Raw genomic sequence first — 19,938 nt, forward strand, 5'->3', positions numbered from 1 at the left:
GCTTGGGCCGAGGGTGATGCGACGCAGTAGCGCCGAAACAGTTCGGGATGTGTTCGGAAGCGCGTCAGTTTCAAGTTCAAGATAATTCCTTCGAGTGAGGAAAGACGATGTTCGTGCCGCATCGTTTCCTTTATGACCTCGGCACAGTGCGTGCTGGGCTGTTGTGAGTGTTTTATTTCTTCTGCTTTTGTTTCTCTTTCTCTCTGCAATTATATAACACCACACGCCTTTTTTGTCGATCGATTCGAACGGCGATGACCAAACGAATTTTATTTGCGCCAGTTTTGATTCCACGGGTGAAACTTGATTTCATTTTATGATTTTCCTAGCTTTTGAATAGATATTTCTGTATATGTTTTCCAAGCAATAATTTCCAAACTTACTTTGATTGTGATTGGTTTGGCATTTTTCAAATAAACTTAGAATTCTGTTTGGTTTTAATACCTACATTTATGCATATTGTTTTGGCGAACATGTGTATCTGCATTTTCTTAATTCTTATGGCTTTGAATGCATGGAACTTTGCCAGTTTTGTCTACTCAATAGGAAATTCACGACGAGAGATAGATTTCATCAGAAAGATCGCTTCATTCACCATGATTAATCCTGTTCGGACGGCTGCGACCATTTTTTTCGGGTTTTATATTTGATGTTTGATGTTTTGAGCTTTGGTTGCATGGAATTTCGCCAGTTCCCTTGTAATCTATTTTTTTATTATTATTATCATTATTATTATTATTTTTTTAAACAAAGCGTGTGTTTTGGCTTTTCCGTCATACCAGTGGTCGGCACGCTCTTGTTTGCTTTCGAAGAGGGCAGTTCAGTTTCGCACGCGGTATTTTGACTGCTCTCAGTGTGACTATCTTAATACGACGGTTTCGAAGTTCAATGACTACGCATCAATGACCATTACATCGTACTATGCTCGGGTGTGCCTCGTGGTAGCTTTCTGGTCAGAGACTTTGCTCGCGAAGGGTTTTTTTTCTCCTTACTTGTTCTATCGGTTATTTGAGCGCATTATCCATTTTTCCATCATGTCACAAATCAACGCGGTATGATATTTTCCACTGGTACCAGTAGTTTGCGTTGTTAGCGTTCGGCGTGCGGTTTTGCGTTTTACAAAATCCATTCGTTTCTAGGTAAAATAAAAAAGTTCACGGGATGAAACGCGAAGTTTGCTATGATACAGACTGTTAACGAAACTTCGATTCTCCTGTATGCCGATACAGCGTTCATGGCGCGGTTCTATTTATATCGTCTCCTGGTGGCCGGTTGCCCAGAGACCGAAAGGTAACCATATCGTGCGCGAACTTGTGTAGAAAAGATCGCACCATTAACCTCGATGGATCCAGATCAATTCCTTTCCACTAACACTTATTCCTTCCTTTGAAACTTGTGGACGATGCAGAGGATTCCTCGGTCTCTAGTAGCAACAAGTATTAAACTAACACTCCCGATATCCCTTCCTCTATTGATCTGCATTGGGCGTGGCCAGCTACGTTATTGATCAGTGAAAAAAAAAAGATCACCAGGAGTTGTACACTGAGAATGGCTTGCTACTCCTAGGCACCATTTTGACGGTTCTTTGTGCAATTTCAGCTGATTCTGGTCAATCGCGGGCAACACACGGGCGATCAAATATGCTATGCTATGCTATGCTATCAAGTGCAATTTTTTTGAAGAAATGATGCTGTTTGTTTAAGTTCATGATAACAAATAGTGATGACAAAGCTTGAGAGAATGACTGGAGAGCGACACTATACTGACGACTTTTCTCTCTTTTCACTCTAACAGCCTCATGAGCTGTTCATGAGAGCTCACATACAGCTACAGCTTACACAAGGCAAAGAAACTGTCTTGTGTTGCGTACGACAGCTGATTCTTGCGCATGTATTTTGTTCTTTCGGACATGACAGCCTAGTTTGCACAGTGTGACAGTCTGCTGATCGACTCGCATTTTTTCGTTTCTCCTTTTTCACAGGCCGTTGGCATATTGAATACAAAGAAAACCGTTTCCATTGTTGATATTTTTCTTTCTTTCATTCTTTCATTCTTTCATCGGCCTTACTGTCGTGTATCATAATCACCTGACATCCCGCTCGGATTCGTGCTGAAGGATATCGGTAGATTATAGGCTGTCATTTACGACAGCTTGGAATAACCAACAGACATAAAGAGATGAAAACTAACAGCCCGTATGGAGTTGCATGTGTGCTGTCGTCAGTTGCGTCATTAACCACGGTGACGAAAGTACCTTCTTTTCTTTTATAGTTGTTAAGAGTGCAGAGGTAAACTCGGTCTCTGCCAACAACGATTATAACACTTTCCTTTTTTCTTTCCCTACCCGACCATAAGGACGTAACCGGCGAGCACCAGTATCGATCTTTATAAAACGGAGACTATAGAATTGTTATACAATGAAGTTAGTGATTTGATCCCAAATTTGCCATTACGATGGTTCTTTGTGCAACATCACAAGCTCAGATGCATCACGGAGGAGCAACTATGAAATGTGCGATCGGTCAAGCTCAAATTCAAGCTTCTGAGAAATAGTCTAAAGTGATTGTCAGTGATAAAAACAAGTCGACAGTCCTAATGGTTCAGAAGACCGTTGGCAAGACAAAAAAAAAAAAACAAAAAACACCTGTACCGTAATGGTTTGGGCGGGTATAAGTGACGCTGGAGAACTCCGGGAAGTACTGCGAATTGCCGAAGAGAGCTTTGATTTTTTTCATGTTATGGATTAAAATGTTATTATTCAGCGAGATAATGCTTTATGTCATGTAGCCAGTAGCAACAAAAAACTAAAACTGGAAAAATTAAAGATTATAACTGTTTAACCATTCCTGTGAATTATGGTGTCTCTAGTGAAGATAATTTATTCAGAGACTGCAGTAGTTTTACCATAAGCCAACGTGAAAGCGACTAACCCACAGTTCTGCATACACTACTTCACACCGATCAAACAAATCGTTTTGGCTTTAAAATATTTGTAATCATCAATACCTTCCCAACATAGTATTTTTAAATAGCTTCTCAAAAATGTCATGTGTTTCAAAAAATAAAACCAGTAGCACAAAATGGCATCTTTTGCCCATAAAAAACGTCTTTGCAAAGTTTCAACCTATTAAAAAATGGTCGGTTAAATTTGTTGCCTGTTTTATTTTCTGGAATTGCACAATGACCAAAAATTAGAACATTTTTTGGTTTTAAAAGTTTTCTTAGTTTTTGGTTATCAAAGTTTTTCTAATTAAAAATTAAAATTACATTCCGATCTAAAATCAATTTAAATGTGGTCAATTTCGGAAGCAGTGACCGTTCGAAGGTTAACAATGTGCCGGAACCAATCAAAATTAATTAGTGATGTAGACAATTCACGAACCCAATCGTCATAAAGTTCCGGCGTCGTCAGTGTTGACACTAATCGAAAACCCCAGTCTAGCCTTATCTCACTAAAATAACGCAGTGCCTATCAAATCAGACTGACCTTGTGCGGCGTCTAGGAACGCATCATCATTGCTTACAACCCATGAAAAAAAAAACGGTTGTATTCCAGAAGTCACACTTGACACTGAAGTAAAGTTCTAATCTTATTGAATATTTTCAAAAATTGTTTCTGTTTGTACTGCTCGTAAACCCTTGCACAACGGTCACGTTTTATGGTAGGTTCATTGAGAAAACCCGGCACCACCTTGAGCACGGTTGCTAGGACAAAAATCTATTACAAGGATACAAGATAGCGGATCCTGAACGAAAAAGTTTAGCTGGTAACATAAAATCAAAGCAATTTGATTGAGAAATATAGAATCCAAAGCAAACCAACAATTGCTACTAACCTTGAGCTAACCGACGCCGTTGTTGTTGTCGATGGCGGGAACGCTGTAAGGCTCAGTCCCAACGCAAAGTTTTGAAACATGATCCTGGCGCTTCTGACGCTTACACGCGCACGGTGATGCGATTGATAGCATGCATTGGATGCAAATTATTCCGCTGAAAGTTGAAAGTACGGTGAGCAACGCTGCCTGTTATTTGTCACGGATGATGTCGTTCAAATCAAATCGTTATTTAACTCTATATCGATGAAACTGTACTGCAAAATGCAGTACAGTTGCAGTAAATATTCAAACACTCTTTTAAACAGAGGATTTTTTTTTTACTCTTGCAGGCAGAGAAAAAGGGTGCCACAGCCACCGAATACGGGCTCGTATTTGGCGTTTTCGAGTTAGTTGTGTTCATCATCTCCCCAATTTACGGCCAGTATATCAACCGGATTGGACCGAAAGTATTATTCAACAGTGGAATTTTCACCACCGGCACGTCAGCCATTCTGTTCGGTCTTTTGGACCGAATTCCGAGTCACATCCCGTTCATCACACTAGCTTTCGTGATCCGTATCGTGGAAGCCCTGGGCAATGCGGCCTTCCTTACGGCTTCCTTCGCCATCATCGCCAAGGAGTTCCCGAACAATGTGGCAACGACCTTCGTAAGTAGATTTGCAGGACACGATCGTTAGAATGAATTTAATTAATTGATAACTCTTTTATTAGGCGTCACTGGAGACATGCTTCGGACTAGGACTGATAGTCGGTCCAATGGTAGGAGGTGCCCTGTACTCTGTGGGTGGCTACTACTTACCGTTTGTAGTCCTCGGTTCGGCCCTGTTCGTTACAGCGATTCTTACGCTGTGCATTCTTCCCAAACACACGAACGAACCCTACCAGGACAGTGGAAAGAACGCTTCCATGTGGAGTGTACTCAAAATCCCCGGTGTGTTGGTCAGCTCGTTAGCGATATGCGCCACTAGTGCATCGATTGGGTTCCTCAGCGCAACGCTGGAACCTCACTTACGACAATTTGATTTAAGTCCTATCCTATTGGGTATGTGATGTTGCTAACTGTGAAACTGTTAAAGCATATCATGCAATGTTTTTCACTTCATCAGGAGTTGTGTTTGTAATTAACGGAGGCATTTATGCCCTGACGGCACCAGCCTTCGGATGGATGGTTGATAAGTTCCTGAATCCTAAAATATGTTCCGCAGCGGGATGTTTCCTGGTGGTAGGGGCCTTTATGACAATAGGGCCAGCTTCGTTCATTCCTTCGGAAACGTCAGTATAGAAATGTATATTATATCGTCTAATAATTACTTGAATGGTCTTTTGTTCACAGGTCGCTGACGCTCGTTATTTCTGGACTTGTACTGCATGGACTAGGAATAGCGTCTGTGCTGGTGTCAGGATTCACTGACTCCCTGAGGACGGCAATGTAAGTACTGCTTTGAAAAGTGTTTAAATTTAACGAATTGTTTCAGATGCGTATCTTGTGTTATGTGTTATACCTACTACTAAGACATCAATTACTAGTTGATCGCTCCCGACGTTGCTCGAAATTATTCAAACAACAACAAAAATATTCTTAAAACGCACTGAGCAGAAATACCCATATTGGATTGTATTTGACAGTTTTAGATTATTTTTCAGAAGCCGAAAGTCGTTATTCGACCTCTTCATGTTCCGGAAATACCTATATTGAACATTGTTTGATACCCGATATCCAACACAAAAACCGAAATTTCAAAATAGTGTCTTGAGTCAGTGTCTGGTATCTAAGCATCATCCGGATTTCGAAAATACTAATATAGGATATGATTTGATAATTTTGGGCTCTTTTCCAGAAACCGCAGTCACTATTTTGTATTTCAAAATTGCATCTGATGTTTATTTCCGGTTTCTGAACATCATCCCGATTCCAGAATATCTTACATTGGATGATATTTTATCATTTTAGGTTGTTTTCCAGTAACCGAATGCCAAATGCCAAATAATTTAAATCCATTATTTGGTATTTGGCCACTTTTAGGCTGCGTGCGAGACACTGAAAGTAGGCATTCTGCATTTCAAAAATGGCATCTGTGGCCGGATTCTGGAGTTCAACATCAAGAAAAATTGAGAACAATTGATTCGTTCTCAATGAGAAATATTGTCATTAAAGACTTAAAAATGCATGAACATGTAACCTTCATAAGTTTTTTTTTTTTTTTTTCAATAAGTCCATTTTAGATTCCAACACAAACACAACAGTATTTGAAAATAGTAAAAAATATGGTTATGGTGGATATTTCATGGTATTGAATTGAAAATAATTTCAATTAAATATTAAAATAAGGTATTCATCCTTCCCTGGACAAAAGATAAGGTAAAAAAGGACAAGGAACGAAGAAAAACAGTAAGCGTAGCTTGGTCACGGTATATTTCGTAGATTGCAGTCACTTATCACTTCCATTTAGATTGCGTTTGCGTTTGGGAGCAACATTTGAACCAAACTAAGCTGGAATAGGTCTAACAGTTACATAACAAATATCCTAAAGCCACGGTAAATATAGGCTAACCATGCCTTTATTTACCGTGGCTTGAAGATATTTGTTAGGAGATTGATGATGTGGAACTAATTCAATAGAAAGCCACCGACTGAGTAACACTTCCAACAGAACCATGGAACGGGGTGAAATTGGTCAATTTTTATAACAATTTTCAATTAACTAGCTTCATGTACATTTTTCCCGAAATAGTATAATTTTAAAACAAGTACTGGTATGTGCTCCAGTAAACTTCTTTGGCTATTCCATAAGGTACTATGAGGTAAATTGGGGTGAAATTGATCACCATTGAAATTCATACATTATTTTGGCAATGTGCTTTTTTTTCGATATGCTAAAGACAAACGATGATCTCTGTACTGAAAAATATCATTTACAGCTAGTTCGGAAACGAAAATAACGATATTTCAGGTTAAAATTTGTTTATTGCTAAATTTGTTCTTATTTGATCGTCGTTAGACCGATTTCAATTCGGTTTGTTCGAAAGCTTAGAAAGTAGCTCTGGATTTAAAGTCTTTGTGGTTTCCTGCGAATTCATCAGTATTTCTTTGATGGTATGGAATGATCATTGTTGAAAATTACATTTTTTGAGCTTAAAAATATGAAAAATTGCACCGGGCACGCAAGGGTTAACTTTGACTAGTATGTGAATCATGCAAAAGTGGCGTTTAAGGACACGTTAACATTGCCTAGTGTTGTAAGAGCAATATCTTTTGATTAGTATTTTTTATCACGAATTTTCAGGTGATCAATTTCACCCCACTGATCAATTTCACCCCATTCCACGGTACTACGGATTTGCAGTAATTTGGGGATTTGATAGGATGTCGAATTGAATGCTGAAAATCATTTTTTGCCAACACTACCAATGTATCGACGTCAGTAGAATTTCCATCAAAAATAACCTGAAAAAGCCGAAAATGTTTGCCCCGATACGACAGAACACTTACAGGGTGACAAAAAAGTCCGGTCACACAGGAAAATCTCAATATTTCAAAGAATAAGAAGAAAATCTGAATCTGGCTTTCATAGCTTTATTCAGTAACTCATAAAGATACTTCACAGACGATATCTCGGAATTACACCACCTTTCTCTGATCGAACCAGCTTCAGACGTCTCGGAAAGTCGTCGCAAGCGGCGCGCACGTGCTTCATCGGCATCTCGTCCCAGATTGCCCAGAACCCAGAGCTCGCTTGAATTGCTCCAAATTTGTTATTTTATAGCCATTCAGCTTCGACATCATGTATCCCCACACGAAATAATCCAGTGGATTCAGATCCGGAGACGACGGAGGCCATTCATTCTTCGAAATGAAATCGGTCAAGTTTTCCTCACACCACGCCTGAACAACCTTTGCGGTGTGGGATGGGGCGCCATCTTGCTGGAAGCAGTAGTAATCGTCTTCAAATAATAGTTCAGCTTGAGGCAGAACATTTTTATTCAAAACCGTGTCCAGGTAGTACGCTGCGTTCATTTTGACCTTTTTATTGATAAAAATAACAGGCAGTTTACCTCTCTTGCAAATGTCTCCCCAAACCATCACTGACGTCTTATTTTGGAACCGGGAAACGTTCAGCTTGTCCGCAGGAGCTTGCTGGAGGCTCACACTCCAAACTCGATCATTTTGGCGATTGACTGTTTGCTTCAAAACGAACAGCTTCTCGTCCGAAAAAATGATCTCGTCATTTGCGCGTCAACCGAGCAACTTCCGCGACCGTTGGTACCTCTTGTCCTTTGTAGCTTTGGTAACCCCATGAACCACCTGTTTTTTTTTGTACGGTGTAAGTTTTAAATCCTTGCGCAGAAGCAGGCGGATTAATTCTCGGTTCATTTTAAGGTTCCTGGCCAGCTTCCGTGCAGATTAGGCGGGATTCCGGCGAATCCGGTCTCGTATAATCTTTTTCAGCCTTGGAGTTCTCACAGACCTTGGTCGTCCAGATCGTACCTTGTCCTCGGTGCCTCCGGTCTCTAGGTGTCGATTTATGGTACACGGTACACGAATTTCCAGTTGATTCCGAGCGGTATTAGATGTTTGAATATGTGTCCGGGTTTGTACCCTTTCACATATTAAGCGATAACAGCTGCTTTTAACTCTGCCATGGCTCACAACTCAATGTAAACAAACTGCACAGAAACGAAACTCTGCCACTTTGGACAGCAAAGTTAAACCCTTCAGTTTGACCCATAAATGGCACCAGAGAGATGCAACGTGTAGGCTACAGGCGACCCCAAAGAGTGTGACCGGACTTTTTTGTCACCGTGTAGATGATCTCAATTCTGCTGATGCTGGGCAGGGCATGTTGTACGGTTGCTACTGGCTGGACATTTTTGGACAGACACTTTCAAAACAGCAGTCATGAGTGTACTGATATCTCAAATGACCTCTTTATCAAAAAGGAACAACAAACAACAAACTTAATACAAGTGCATCACAAATCCAATATGAAACGTTCAGATGAAATATTCGGTAGCATTCATATAACAACAACAATAGAAGAAATGAGAGAAAAAACAGCACTAATACAACACTGTATAGTGTCTTGACACAGGTTTCATTTAGACACAACCACCATTGTAGACCGGAGTAGAATCAATGGAATGTAAACAGATACGGAGATGGTTTGAGCCGTCTCAGATACAACGGCCTATTTTTTTAACAGTGACATAGACGTTTTTCATAAGAACAGACATTGCTGGTCTAAACACTATGCCTGTTGTTTGACTCGTATAATCAACAATAACCCTTATCCCTCTGAAAATAGCTCAAACAGTTACAACTAAAGCATCAATAGCCTAGGCAGCAATCCCCAAAAAGAAAACTCACCATTCTAGAGTTTGTAAGTGACAGTGTGTAAAAATATCTAACTTACTGAAAGATATAGTTACCCTGTGGAAGATACAAACCAATGTCGAAACGTTGGACAAAATTGAAAAAGTTGTTCCAAAATTGCAAGATCGCTTAGCCGAAAGTATATAATATGGAGATATCAGCTAGCTGGCATCCCGCCATGTTTCGAGGACTAACATCTCAGCGTGTGTATAAACGAGATAGCATATCACCGCCACTTTTCATACGCATAACATAGCATCTGTCAATGGGGCCCGCAAATTGCGGATCCGCAGTGATGTTAGCTCCTAACGGAGCAAAGCAAATAGAATAAAGATGCCAGCTAGCTGGGAGATATTCAACCCCCCCCCCCTCCCCCCGCCCCTTTGGAAAGTCTTAAGCCCCTCCTAGAATATCCCAAAGAATGATTGTATTCAATTTAAATACATTCCATACTTCTTATCAGAGCATCAAAATCAACACAAATTGAGATATCATCATTTATTGGCTGAGAACTAGATTCTCAAACCTAGCTCTCTTACCAACCTTACCAATCAGACGAGAGTCGTAGTGGCCCGTGCTGTATCAAGAAGTTGTTGCCATGCTGCTCGGTTTTGGGCTGTGTTCCGCCAGTTCCCCAGACGTCTCATCACCTGCAAGTCTTTTCCATCGTGCACGCTGCGTTGGTCAGGTGATCTCCAGGTGGTTTTGTGAATGTCTTTTTGGGGAAGGAAGGCAGTTCGGATGCCCAGTCTGCGGAAAGCTGCAAAGTTGACGCATTGCTGGCCGTTGTCGTTCGTTCGTAGGTTGTGCGAGTCGATCACCGGCTTATATATTCCTCTCTTCCCTACCTATCTGAGCATTCATGTCCCTGATAACGATCTTGATGACTCTTCGCGAACAGCTAGCGTACAGTTTCTCCATCTATGCGTAGAACGTTACTTTCTCTATATCAGGTCGTCTTTCGTGAAAGCAGTGCACATTGAGGACCTTCTCCCCTTTCCGGCAAAGCTCCTGAAGCGTAACATTGTCGAAATGGTGGGTTTCTGGCTGATCCAGCAGAATCCGGTCAGCACCCGCGGCGTTCAACGATCTACTGTTACATGTACCGAGCTTCTAATCGTCGTCCTTATTTCGTGGGCTAGGTCATTGTCGATTGTTCCGGTTTGTTTTAAATTCTTGATAGTATATTTATTTTAGCCTGCTGCTTTACTAGGACTGCGATGTCTAGTCTCGCGACGGGGCTGTCGTCTTGGGTGTAGCTGGTGAGACTCCGCATTTCATAGCTCAACCGTCCCCTACGGATCAGTCGCTGTTTGAGCCGCCCCTATCCTGAGGAACAGACGCTCAGACCAGCTGCTCTCCAAAAAGAACAACTACCCCTTCCTTGTCAGCATACGACCAAGTTCCTACCGGTTCACCGATCTTCCCTTGGTTGCTCGTATTCCATTCGGTACCACGTGGATGTAGGGATATGGCATTATGCCTTGAACCACACTGAGATCTATTTTATGCCAACTAGTACCATATCTGTTTAACTGAAGAACCAAAAAAGAGACAAAATCTCTTTATTTTAAGTATCGACATCTAGCGGTGGAGAGAACGCATTTTACACTCAAAATTTTATTACACTTATACCATTCACACCTGCTCGTAGTGAAGATTTTTTTCGGTCTCCCTTATTCTCATACAAAACCAAAAAGCAAAAAGAATGTGCGAGCTCTCGCAGCTCTTTCGTCGAGAGAATTGTTTGTTCTCTCCGGTACTGGTATAGCGAGAGTGTCTTTTCATATGATAACCGTACAGTACCACCCGCATACGTGCAACGTTTTTATGTACGTTTCTTTAATAAATTTCATTGTTGCCCGAGTTGGAAACCGAATATCTTGACTAACGACAATAGTTTTTTTTTTTGAATTGTATGTACCTAATGTCGCAAGCAGGGCTGTGTATAGCGCATCTTTTTTTTTTTAAAAAAAGGGGGGATTTGTTAGTAGCTTAAGTATTTATGATAAATATTAGTAAATAATGAGTATGTGTGTCCAATCACAAATGGCGACTTCTCAACACTGTTAGAAATTTGTAATTTTAATTGTTAGGATTTGTTTGCTTTCGCAATTAGGACTTATCATTCGTTGGGATTTAAACCTACTTGTCAGAAAAGGGGAAGTAAACTTACAACTAACTTAATTGCTAACTTATTGGCTATAAAGAGAGCTTATCGTAGCAATTGAGGATTGCAACGATTTTTGTCGAAAATTGTTAATAATTTTATTTGACATAGCTTCTAATGGTTCAACACCAGTAAGTCTATATAATTCGAGTGTACCAAACCAAGGAGGACGCTTCAACATCATTTTCAGAATTTTATTCTGAATCCTTCGGAGCGTTTTCTTCCTTGTTGAACTTGACCAGATCGGTACAGCATAAAGCATTGCTGGTCTAAAAATTTGTTTGTAAATCAAAAGTTTGTTCTTTAAACAAAGTTTAAATTCCTGTTAATGAGAGGATATAAACATCTCGTATATTTGATGCACTTGGCTTGTATACTCTCAATGTGCTCTTTGAAAATAAGTTTTTTATCATAAATTAGTCCCAAGTACTTAACCTTACTAACCTTACTACTACTAACCTTACCTCAGACCAACTTAAAATAACCCCATTCATCTTGACAACGTGATTATTGTTTGGCTTGAGGAAAGAAGCCCTAGGCTTATGCGGAAAAATTATCATTTGAGTTTTAGAAGCATTGGGAGAGATTTTCCACTTTTGCAAGTAGGAAGAAAAAATATCTAAACTTTTCTGCAATCGACTGCATATGACACGAAGACTTTTTCCTTTTGCGGAAATGCTTGTGTCATCGCAGAACAATGACTTTGTGCATCCTGGAGGCAAATCAGGAAGATCTGAAGTGAATATGTTGTACAGGACTGGGCCCAAGACTGAACCTTGAGGTACACCTGCTCTGACAGGAAATCTATCAGATTTTGAATTCTGATAGACAACCTGCAGAGTTCGATCAGTAAGATAATTTTTTAAAATTTTGATTAGGAAAATAAAAAAATTGAAAGTTTGCAATTTCGCAATCAAACCTTTATGCCAAACACTGTCGAATGCTTTTACTATGTCTAAAAGAGCAGCTCCAGTGGAATAACCTTCAGATTTGTTAGCTCGTATCATATTAGTAACTCTGAGCAATTGATGAATTGTGGAATGCCCATGGCGAAATCCAAACTGTTCATTTGCAAAAATTGAATTTTCGTTGATGTGTGACATCATTCTGTTAAGAATAATTCTCTCAAACAGTTTACTTATTGAAGAAAGCAAACTGATTGGTCGATAACTTGAAACTTGTATAGCGCATCTGATATGCATTACTCGCAATGTTAGGTATAATAAACGAAACCACTCTAACGAAACTATTCAAGTAATTCAATTAACTGGTTAAAATGGTTTCAACAGTCGCGGGGTGTACAATCCAGAAAAAATTTAAGCAATGTCTGAGTAGTCGAGAGAATTTTAGGTTAATTTCTCCTATTCATGTTTATTCTAAATTGCTACTGAATTTGTGTTTAATTGAATAATTTTAAACATTCCAAATTCATTGATTCCTTGCGATTTGTTTATAGTCTGCAAATGCACGACAAATCGGCCATAGAATATAATCAAAGTCATAAGACAAATCATTCGAATAGATTGGTTTTATCGGAATGACAACATCCTCGACTTTTGGCTTCTATACATAACCTCTATCTTCCAGATGGTCTCGAGGTACGATGCTGGCCTAACAAGCCAGTCGTCGTAGGTTCGAGTCTCGACTCGGGAGATACTGTTTATGTCAGTAGGATCGTAGCGCTAGCCCCGCAATTGTCCTGTACATTGAAACAGTCGGCTGCGAAGTCTGTGTATAAATAAACAGAAGGTCAAGTTCCGAATCGGAATGTAGCACCAAGGTTTTGCTTTGCTTTTTTACATCACCTCTATTTTGAAATTCTGATTAAATCTGATTCCGGAAATACCCATATTGGATGGTATTCAGTTATTTTGGTCGTTCTCCAGAAACTGAAAGTTGTCATCTTTGAATTCAAAATGGTGTCCAGGGTTAATAATTGGCTTCTATGCATCATCTCGACTACGGAAACATCCATATTGAGTAGTATTCGGCCATTTTCGGCTGTTTCCTAGAAACCGAAAGTCGCCATCTTGGACTTCAAAATGGCCTTTGAAATCAATTTCTGACCTCTGGGCGTCATTCTGGTTCCGGAAACATTCGTATTGAATGGTATTTGGTCATTTTCAAACACCGCATCAATTCGAAAATCCCAAACGAAAAAACCTAAGTGTGCAGCACATTAAATGCTGTTACGTTACTAACGCCACGGAGATTATGAGAACAGATTCTTTGAAAAAGGAAGGAACAACATGGATAAAAAACATTGCAAAACTTTATACAGTGAGTCAGCAGGCGGCCAACATCGAGTTAAAGTAAACGAGGTGGTTAAATTATTCTCAACTTTTGCTGCATTTCATCTCAACTTTTCGCCAGTCTACTGATGATTAGACATGTCAATCATCATGTCATAAGTTTGCGGAACATACCAACAATCGATCAAAACATTGATGCTCGAACGTCATACCTATTCCTACGTCAAACATTATTTTCTCATCAACAGAAACTTGACCAAATTGTCGACTACTCATTCTTGAATAAATGTCGCAAACAAATAATTCCTTGTTTAATGTTTTTTGGATTTAAATTCTTTAATTGAAATTTATAATAATTCATTATAAATGCAATCGTGTTTAAAAGTTTGTGAAATAATTCTTCAAACCGTGAACCAACTAAATCTTTTATATAAAAAGCGAGTGCAAAATAAAACCAAATTAGAGATCGATCTGGTTATTCTGTCATTTGTCTTTGAAAGTATTTCAAAAAATATCTGAAATTGAAACTGACTAGATATAATAACCACTGAGATGCCATGGATTTTACGCCTACTTTTTATTATTTGATCAGTTTTAAAGTTGATAACACTGTGTATTTCAAATTACATAAATGACCCTAAAATGTAAATCTTGGTTATTCATTATTTTATGAAAACTTATCTCCCGCAGTGCCAACGGCCTACCAGACAGCATAGAAACGTACGGTCTCATTTCTGGCCTATGGACATCGACGTTCGCCTTTGGGGCCTTTGTCGGCCCGTCGGTAAGCGGACTGCTATTCGACGCCATAGGATTCCGTGGTTCGACCGTGTTCATCGTTGGACTTCAGCTGATCGTGGGCAGCATCATTCTGCTGTTCATCATGTGCGATCGTACGCCACGGCCGTACAAGAATCTCTCGGTGGAATCGCTCATCAAAATCCAGGACGGCCAGCCACCGGACAATGCTATGGCGAGCCGCAGCAGCAGCCTGGACATCAATGCCCGAGGGTGCGTATTCGTTGGTCGTTGGGCGGTACATATTTTCCTCAATCATTCAGCGAAAGGTTCATCGCATGCTTAAGTTCATTTTAATCTCTTTTTCAGAAACTTCACACGCCTAGTTATAGTTCAATGTAGAAAGTGATATCATTTATAGTTAGTAAGAATCATAGCACCTCAAGTGTAGCCGGCACTAACAACTCATCTTAATATTCAAATGATATGTGTTATCATCCTACTGAGTACATTGTTATTTTGTTATCATATTGTTTACAATAAATGTCAGATGCTTTTGTACATCTTCTTAAAACAAGTAACAAGTAAAATTGTTACGGTGACCCCATTCAGCTGCAGGAACTGTACTAATTGTCTGTGTCTCTCGTTTCCAGATCTAAAGCAGGTTTCCTGGGTAGTCAGCATTCGATCAGCATCGAGTCATGGCGAATGTCTGCCAACAGTTTGATCCTCAGCAACAGTTACAGTAGCAAACAAGGTCGGTGGGCGCGTTCTGTTACAGAGTAAGTATTACCATCAAGTGTTGTTGCTGTTCAAAAGCAATAATAATCGTTCGTTTCAGACTTGAATCCAATAACGCAGCTCACTATGGCCCTCGTTATGGCAGTTTCGATGCCCGACCTGCATATCAGGATACAATGGCGTAGGAAACCCACCCCCGTTGTTCGCTCAACTATAGATGTACATATATGTAAACTAATTGCTCTAAGAGTTCGTGTAATTTTTGCAACGGATTCTTGAGGAAAATATTAAAAACAAAGAAACAAAAGTTTCCGGTCCAACGTAAACACTGCCCCAATTTATTGGAATACCGAGCAGTTAGTGAACACGTGACCGCTGTCGAAAATACGTGCGATCTTTTTCGGGCACAGAACGCAGCATCATCTTAGATTACTTCGTTGTCGAAACCGTAAAGCTACCTACACCCTCGCTGCTCCCACAAACGATTCCACCATTTTCATCACCGCATACGAGAATAATTGAACGAAACAAATACGAGTGTTCTCTATTTAGTGTACGCGAAGCAGTCCTCATGACAGGCAAGCGCCCGCCATATTTGTAATTACGAGATTAAGTCAAGAAAAACGAAAAAAATACAGCAAAGCACCCCGATATGATAGCATTCTCGGTGCAGCAAACAAAAAACAGGAACAGATAACGCGCCACACAATGGGCTGATAGCAAAAAGGCATAATAAAGTTCGTTATTTATAATGAAAGTAACTCGTTTCATGTTTCATTCAACGAAATCTTCGAGACCTTAAGGGCAGCCAGCGGATCAGCTGTAGATTTTTTTGTGCTGAATAAGTAAAGATCTTTAGCGCACCAAATGACCTGGATATATGAAAATATTATTCGACCATTTTTCATTGGAACGAAGCTTTGCACACGTATTTGACTTAGCAAACTGAGTATTTTTCACAGATGAAGAAATTTTTTAGACTCGAGAGTAATTTTTAAATGGGCATATATATTTGGCGTGAATTTAATTCAAATTTAATTGTAACTCAGAAACCGCTGGTTTTATAGAAAAACTATATAAGAATGAGTGGAAGAGAGCTAATATTACCTCATAAATAATGTATACAACGAAAAAAATTTTTTGTTTGGCGAGATGGACCAACATTGGCCGTCCGATGGACAACACAAATAAAAAAAATTGTTTTCAATAAAAAAATTTGAAAATTAACACCAAATTTAACATACGAAAAAAGAGTTGAACTTTTATTTTAGTTTTTTTTTGTTTAAAACAAAAAACTTGAGGTTGTAACGCAACTTTTGAAACGAAGTCTAGGATAAAAAACCAGAAACTCATTTTTTTATGGGGTTAGTTAGAAAAAAATAATTTCAAAACTTTACAGATTATTAGTGTTCCAATGTTTTCAATCAATTTCAATTATATCTCTCTTTCTGCGGGAATATGGTAAAAAAATTTAATAGCGGTTTTTTGAACTGGAAGATTGTTTTAAAAGCTTACGTTTTATTTAAATCATTCAGCTTTAAACAGGCATGAAATAGACAAAACTTGCCTGCCAACTTGCATGCAATAAGCTTTCATAAACGGAAGTATTCTCTCACGCTGTGCGCTTATCGCAAACACTCTGTAATGCTCTGTGCTCTCTCCGAGCACCTGTAAATATAAGCCCCCTTTAGCACACAGAAATAGAATTTAGTCACCACGCATTCGGCAGTGAAAGGTTGTACCTATACGCGCGTTATAACAGGAAAGCGAAAACAAATTGGACAATGGGATTTACCTGTGACATCCGTTTTCCCCACAACTGGGCGGAAGAATTCTATTGCGGCGAGAAGCTGCTGCTTTCCATCGAACTCAAATGCCGGCGAACGGCGTTAATTCGTGGTGAGTAATTGCTGCCAGTTAGTGTGTGGGCACGTACTGCTATAATGTTGTGAAATAATTTCGTACCGCAGGTTTGGCGTTGAACGTTTCCTGTCCGAACGCGGAGTATATCGAATCCTTCGACTACAGTCACTACATCGATGATCAGGATTCTGATACTGGGAACACCAGAAAACAAACCACCGGTATTAGCAAGTATGAAACGGATTTTTACCTTCTCAATGAAAATGGTGAGTACGAGTAGAGATGGATTGAATTGGATTAATAAGAATTATGTGATTTCTAGAGGCAGCGATAAGTTTAACACCAGGCACGTACGTGTTCAATTTGGAATGCTACTTACCAGATAAAATTAGAGAACAAGATCTTGGGGAGGCCGAGGAATTAAATTACACATTTGCAGTGAAAGTAAAAAAAGTGTTGAAAAATGACCGCGAAAAAGTGACCCCTGTTCCGGTGCTCGAATTGTTGAAAGGCAAGCAGCCACAAAGGACGTGTTTTGTTTGGCCAGGACCGTTTTTATGCATCTCAAACTTTTCCATAGCTTCTGGTATCGTCAGTTGGCACTACGTGGCGAACGTTCGGCACACGAACAATCGTTTTCGACAATCGTCCGACAGTGAGGAGGATGGTTTGGAAAATTGGCTCGGTGCTATTCTACTGGACAAACACATTCTACCGAGTGATGACAGTTGACCAAGAGGATGGAAAGAAATGCGGTTTGGTTTTGAACTGGAGAGACTTAGACTGAGATCATCTTATCAGTACTGTGGCAGATGCGATTACTGGGACAGCCCCTGTACTCGCGTACCGCGACTATTTCAACCAAGGTTGGTTGAACGTGAACTGATAAACTCCTGAACATCCGGATAGAATACTGGTTGGTAATTTGGCGAAGTAGATAAAAGTAGCAGGTATTGTGAATCCAGAAAGGCATGTTAAGAGTAATATTATGATAATGCTGCGGATTTTCAAGCATTTGTCTGCCATAAACAAAGTTTATTCTTTACAAAAGGCCAAGGATTTGTAATATTTTGTGTGGAAATACTGAGCTATACCAGTAAAACGGGTACTTTATAAATAATTTTGAAACACCGACTTTGCAAGGTCTGAGTTTCTGTTGAATATATTTTATGAGAGTGCGTATCTACAAAGTAAAAAAATAGCATAGTTTTTCAGGAAAAAAAACCAACTTATTCTTTTCAATAACATACGGATGACAAAGATTTACAAGTAAAAAATTAGTTCTGTGAAAATGCCCGCATAACGTGAAGTCTAAAATTCTCGAATATTTTTAGTACTCTAAATGTTTAATGATGCATTCATAGCTAACAATAAGAATTATAATACGAGCTTGTTTCAAGTAGTGAAGTAAACTGTGAATCGTTCGTGAAAGATGTAAAAAATTATTTTTTATTATTCTATAAAATATTCTCTCGTGTGATTATTGAGTTTAGAAACAAAATTGGTACCAAATATAGAAAAATATTTGTTATCAGTATTAAAGATACCATTAAATGATTATGATAATTCTGTAGTTTTAGATAGTTTCCCCAAGACTGCTTAAAGTGTTTTCACAGTTAGTGAATTCGGACGGATAGTCAGCTTTTGGCACAATTTGTTCCACATTTACAATATATGTATATAAATGTATGGAAACAAAATCATTATCAAATTCAAAGATCCAAACTGTACATTTTGTTTATTGGCCCAAATAAACGACCTGAACAAAACTTCACTTTCATTGAATTTGATTTAGGGGTTCCTCAAAGCGCTTAAAATTATGATTTTTTGACCATCGAAAATCTCCTAAGGGCATCTTCAGCGGTGGTCTTTTTTTGAAACAACTTTATACTAGATTTACACCAGCGAAACCTGAATAGAACCAGCTAATATAGACCAACTTTTCGTTCTCCGCACCGGTGTTGTATATTTTGTTGATTTAAACCGCTGACATCTGTCACACTGCCAACAATTCAATACCCCATGTTATCAGTTCATGAGACTTGAATTGAAAATATTTAACAAACGGAAATTCGATAATTTTTACGCACATTAAACGATTACTTTGGCAAGACACTTTATATCCTCAAGACTTTATATGTTTGACGGTTTGACCCAAGCGTCAGTGACATTTCTCAGGGTGGATTGGTATGATCGAAAAATTTCTGCTACAAGTAGGGCTTCGGAGGATAGCGCAAAATATTTGATCGCGTAAATGTTCATCTTCCGTTTTCGTCTCATCAATCTCTCAAAATCTTGCAGCTCTTCAAACTTGGGTTTGGTTTTGAGAATATTGAAACAAGCCTGCATTTTGAACGTTTTCAGTGCAGTGTCTTCGAGTAACATTTTTCTGACCTCTTGAGGTCTTCTCTAGTCCCACTACAATTAAGGCGAATAACGAATAGCCAACATATTTGTCATCCTGGTGGCTGATGGTTGCAAAGCAAGTAGTTAAAACTACGGTTATGGTCTCCAACTCCCCCTTTTGCTGGTCGGTTTCCTTGAAGCCAAAAACGACAAAACCTGTTCATTTTCTTCTTCAGAAAAGCCACAAAAACGAATTGTGAATTATCATGAAAAATCTTTGTTTTGTTTATCTCCCAACACTCGCAAAACGCCTATATGGAGATAGCTAAAAATGAGGTATTCAATTAAAATATGACATTTTACTCACCGATTGGTAGTGTACAAAGGGTTTTAGAACGATCTATTTCTTGTTCCAAAAAGTGACAAAAATAGACCAAAACGTATACCAGTTTCAAATTTTTCCAATTTAGATTTGGTATAATACAAAATTTACACCACCGGTGCAGCAGTGAATTTGAGTTTGTTCCAAAAAAAATAGAACAAAACAACGATTTGGACCACCGCTGAAGATGCCCTAAGGGAGGAGTATATGAAATCAGGAAAATCAAATTTTTTTTTTTT

General features: G+C 39.1%; 2 protein-coding genes across 4 annotated transcripts in view; both read left to right on the forward strand.

The window, feature by feature from the left end:
* The window catches only part of LOC129730805 (MFS-type transporter SLC18B1-like), a 29,646-nt gene extending 13,473 nt beyond the window's left edge, over positions 1-16,173 (forward strand). Inside the window, exons 3-9 of one of the 3 annotated variants that reach the window (XM_055690384.1) lie at positions 4,166-4,483; positions 4,548-4,878; positions 4,943-5,108; positions 5,170-5,265; positions 14,320-14,640; positions 15,021-15,149; positions 15,209-16,173. In XM_055690384.1, the coding sequence (XP_055546359.1) occupies positions 4,166-4,483; positions 4,548-4,878; positions 4,943-5,108; positions 5,170-5,265; positions 14,320-14,640; positions 15,021-15,149; positions 15,209-15,293 (1,446 nt within the window). In that variant the 3' untranslated portion in view covers positions 15,294-16,173. Of the gene's footprint in view, positions 1-4,165; positions 4,484-4,547; positions 4,879-4,942; positions 5,109-5,169; positions 5,266-14,319; positions 14,666-14,736; positions 14,984-15,020; positions 15,150-15,208 lie in introns of those variants that run through there. The other 2 variants (XM_055690385.1, XM_055690386.1) reach the window with 2 other exon arrangements.
* Positions 16,174-16,668: 495 nt separating this feature from the next.
* LOC129730276 (uncharacterized) lies at positions 16,669-18,745 on the forward strand. The gene is made up of 3 exons (XM_055689476.1): positions 16,669-17,007; positions 17,079-17,237; positions 17,294-18,745. The coding sequence occupies exons 1-3, from the start codon at positions 16,893-16,895 to the stop codon at positions 17,701-17,703; spliced, it is 684 nt and encodes a 227-aa protein (XP_055545451.1). The 5' UTR covers positions 16,669-16,892; the 3' UTR covers positions 17,704-18,745.
* The last annotated feature ends 1,193 nt before the right edge of the window (positions 18,746-19,938 follow it).

This window comes from Wyeomyia smithii, chromosome 3 (assembly GCF_029784165.1).
Source record: "Wyeomyia smithii strain HCP4-BCI-WySm-NY-G18 chromosome 3, ASM2978416v1, whole genome shotgun sequence".
Lineage (NCBI taxonomy): Eukaryota > Metazoa > Arthropoda > Insecta > Diptera > Culicidae > Wyeomyia > Wyeomyia smithii.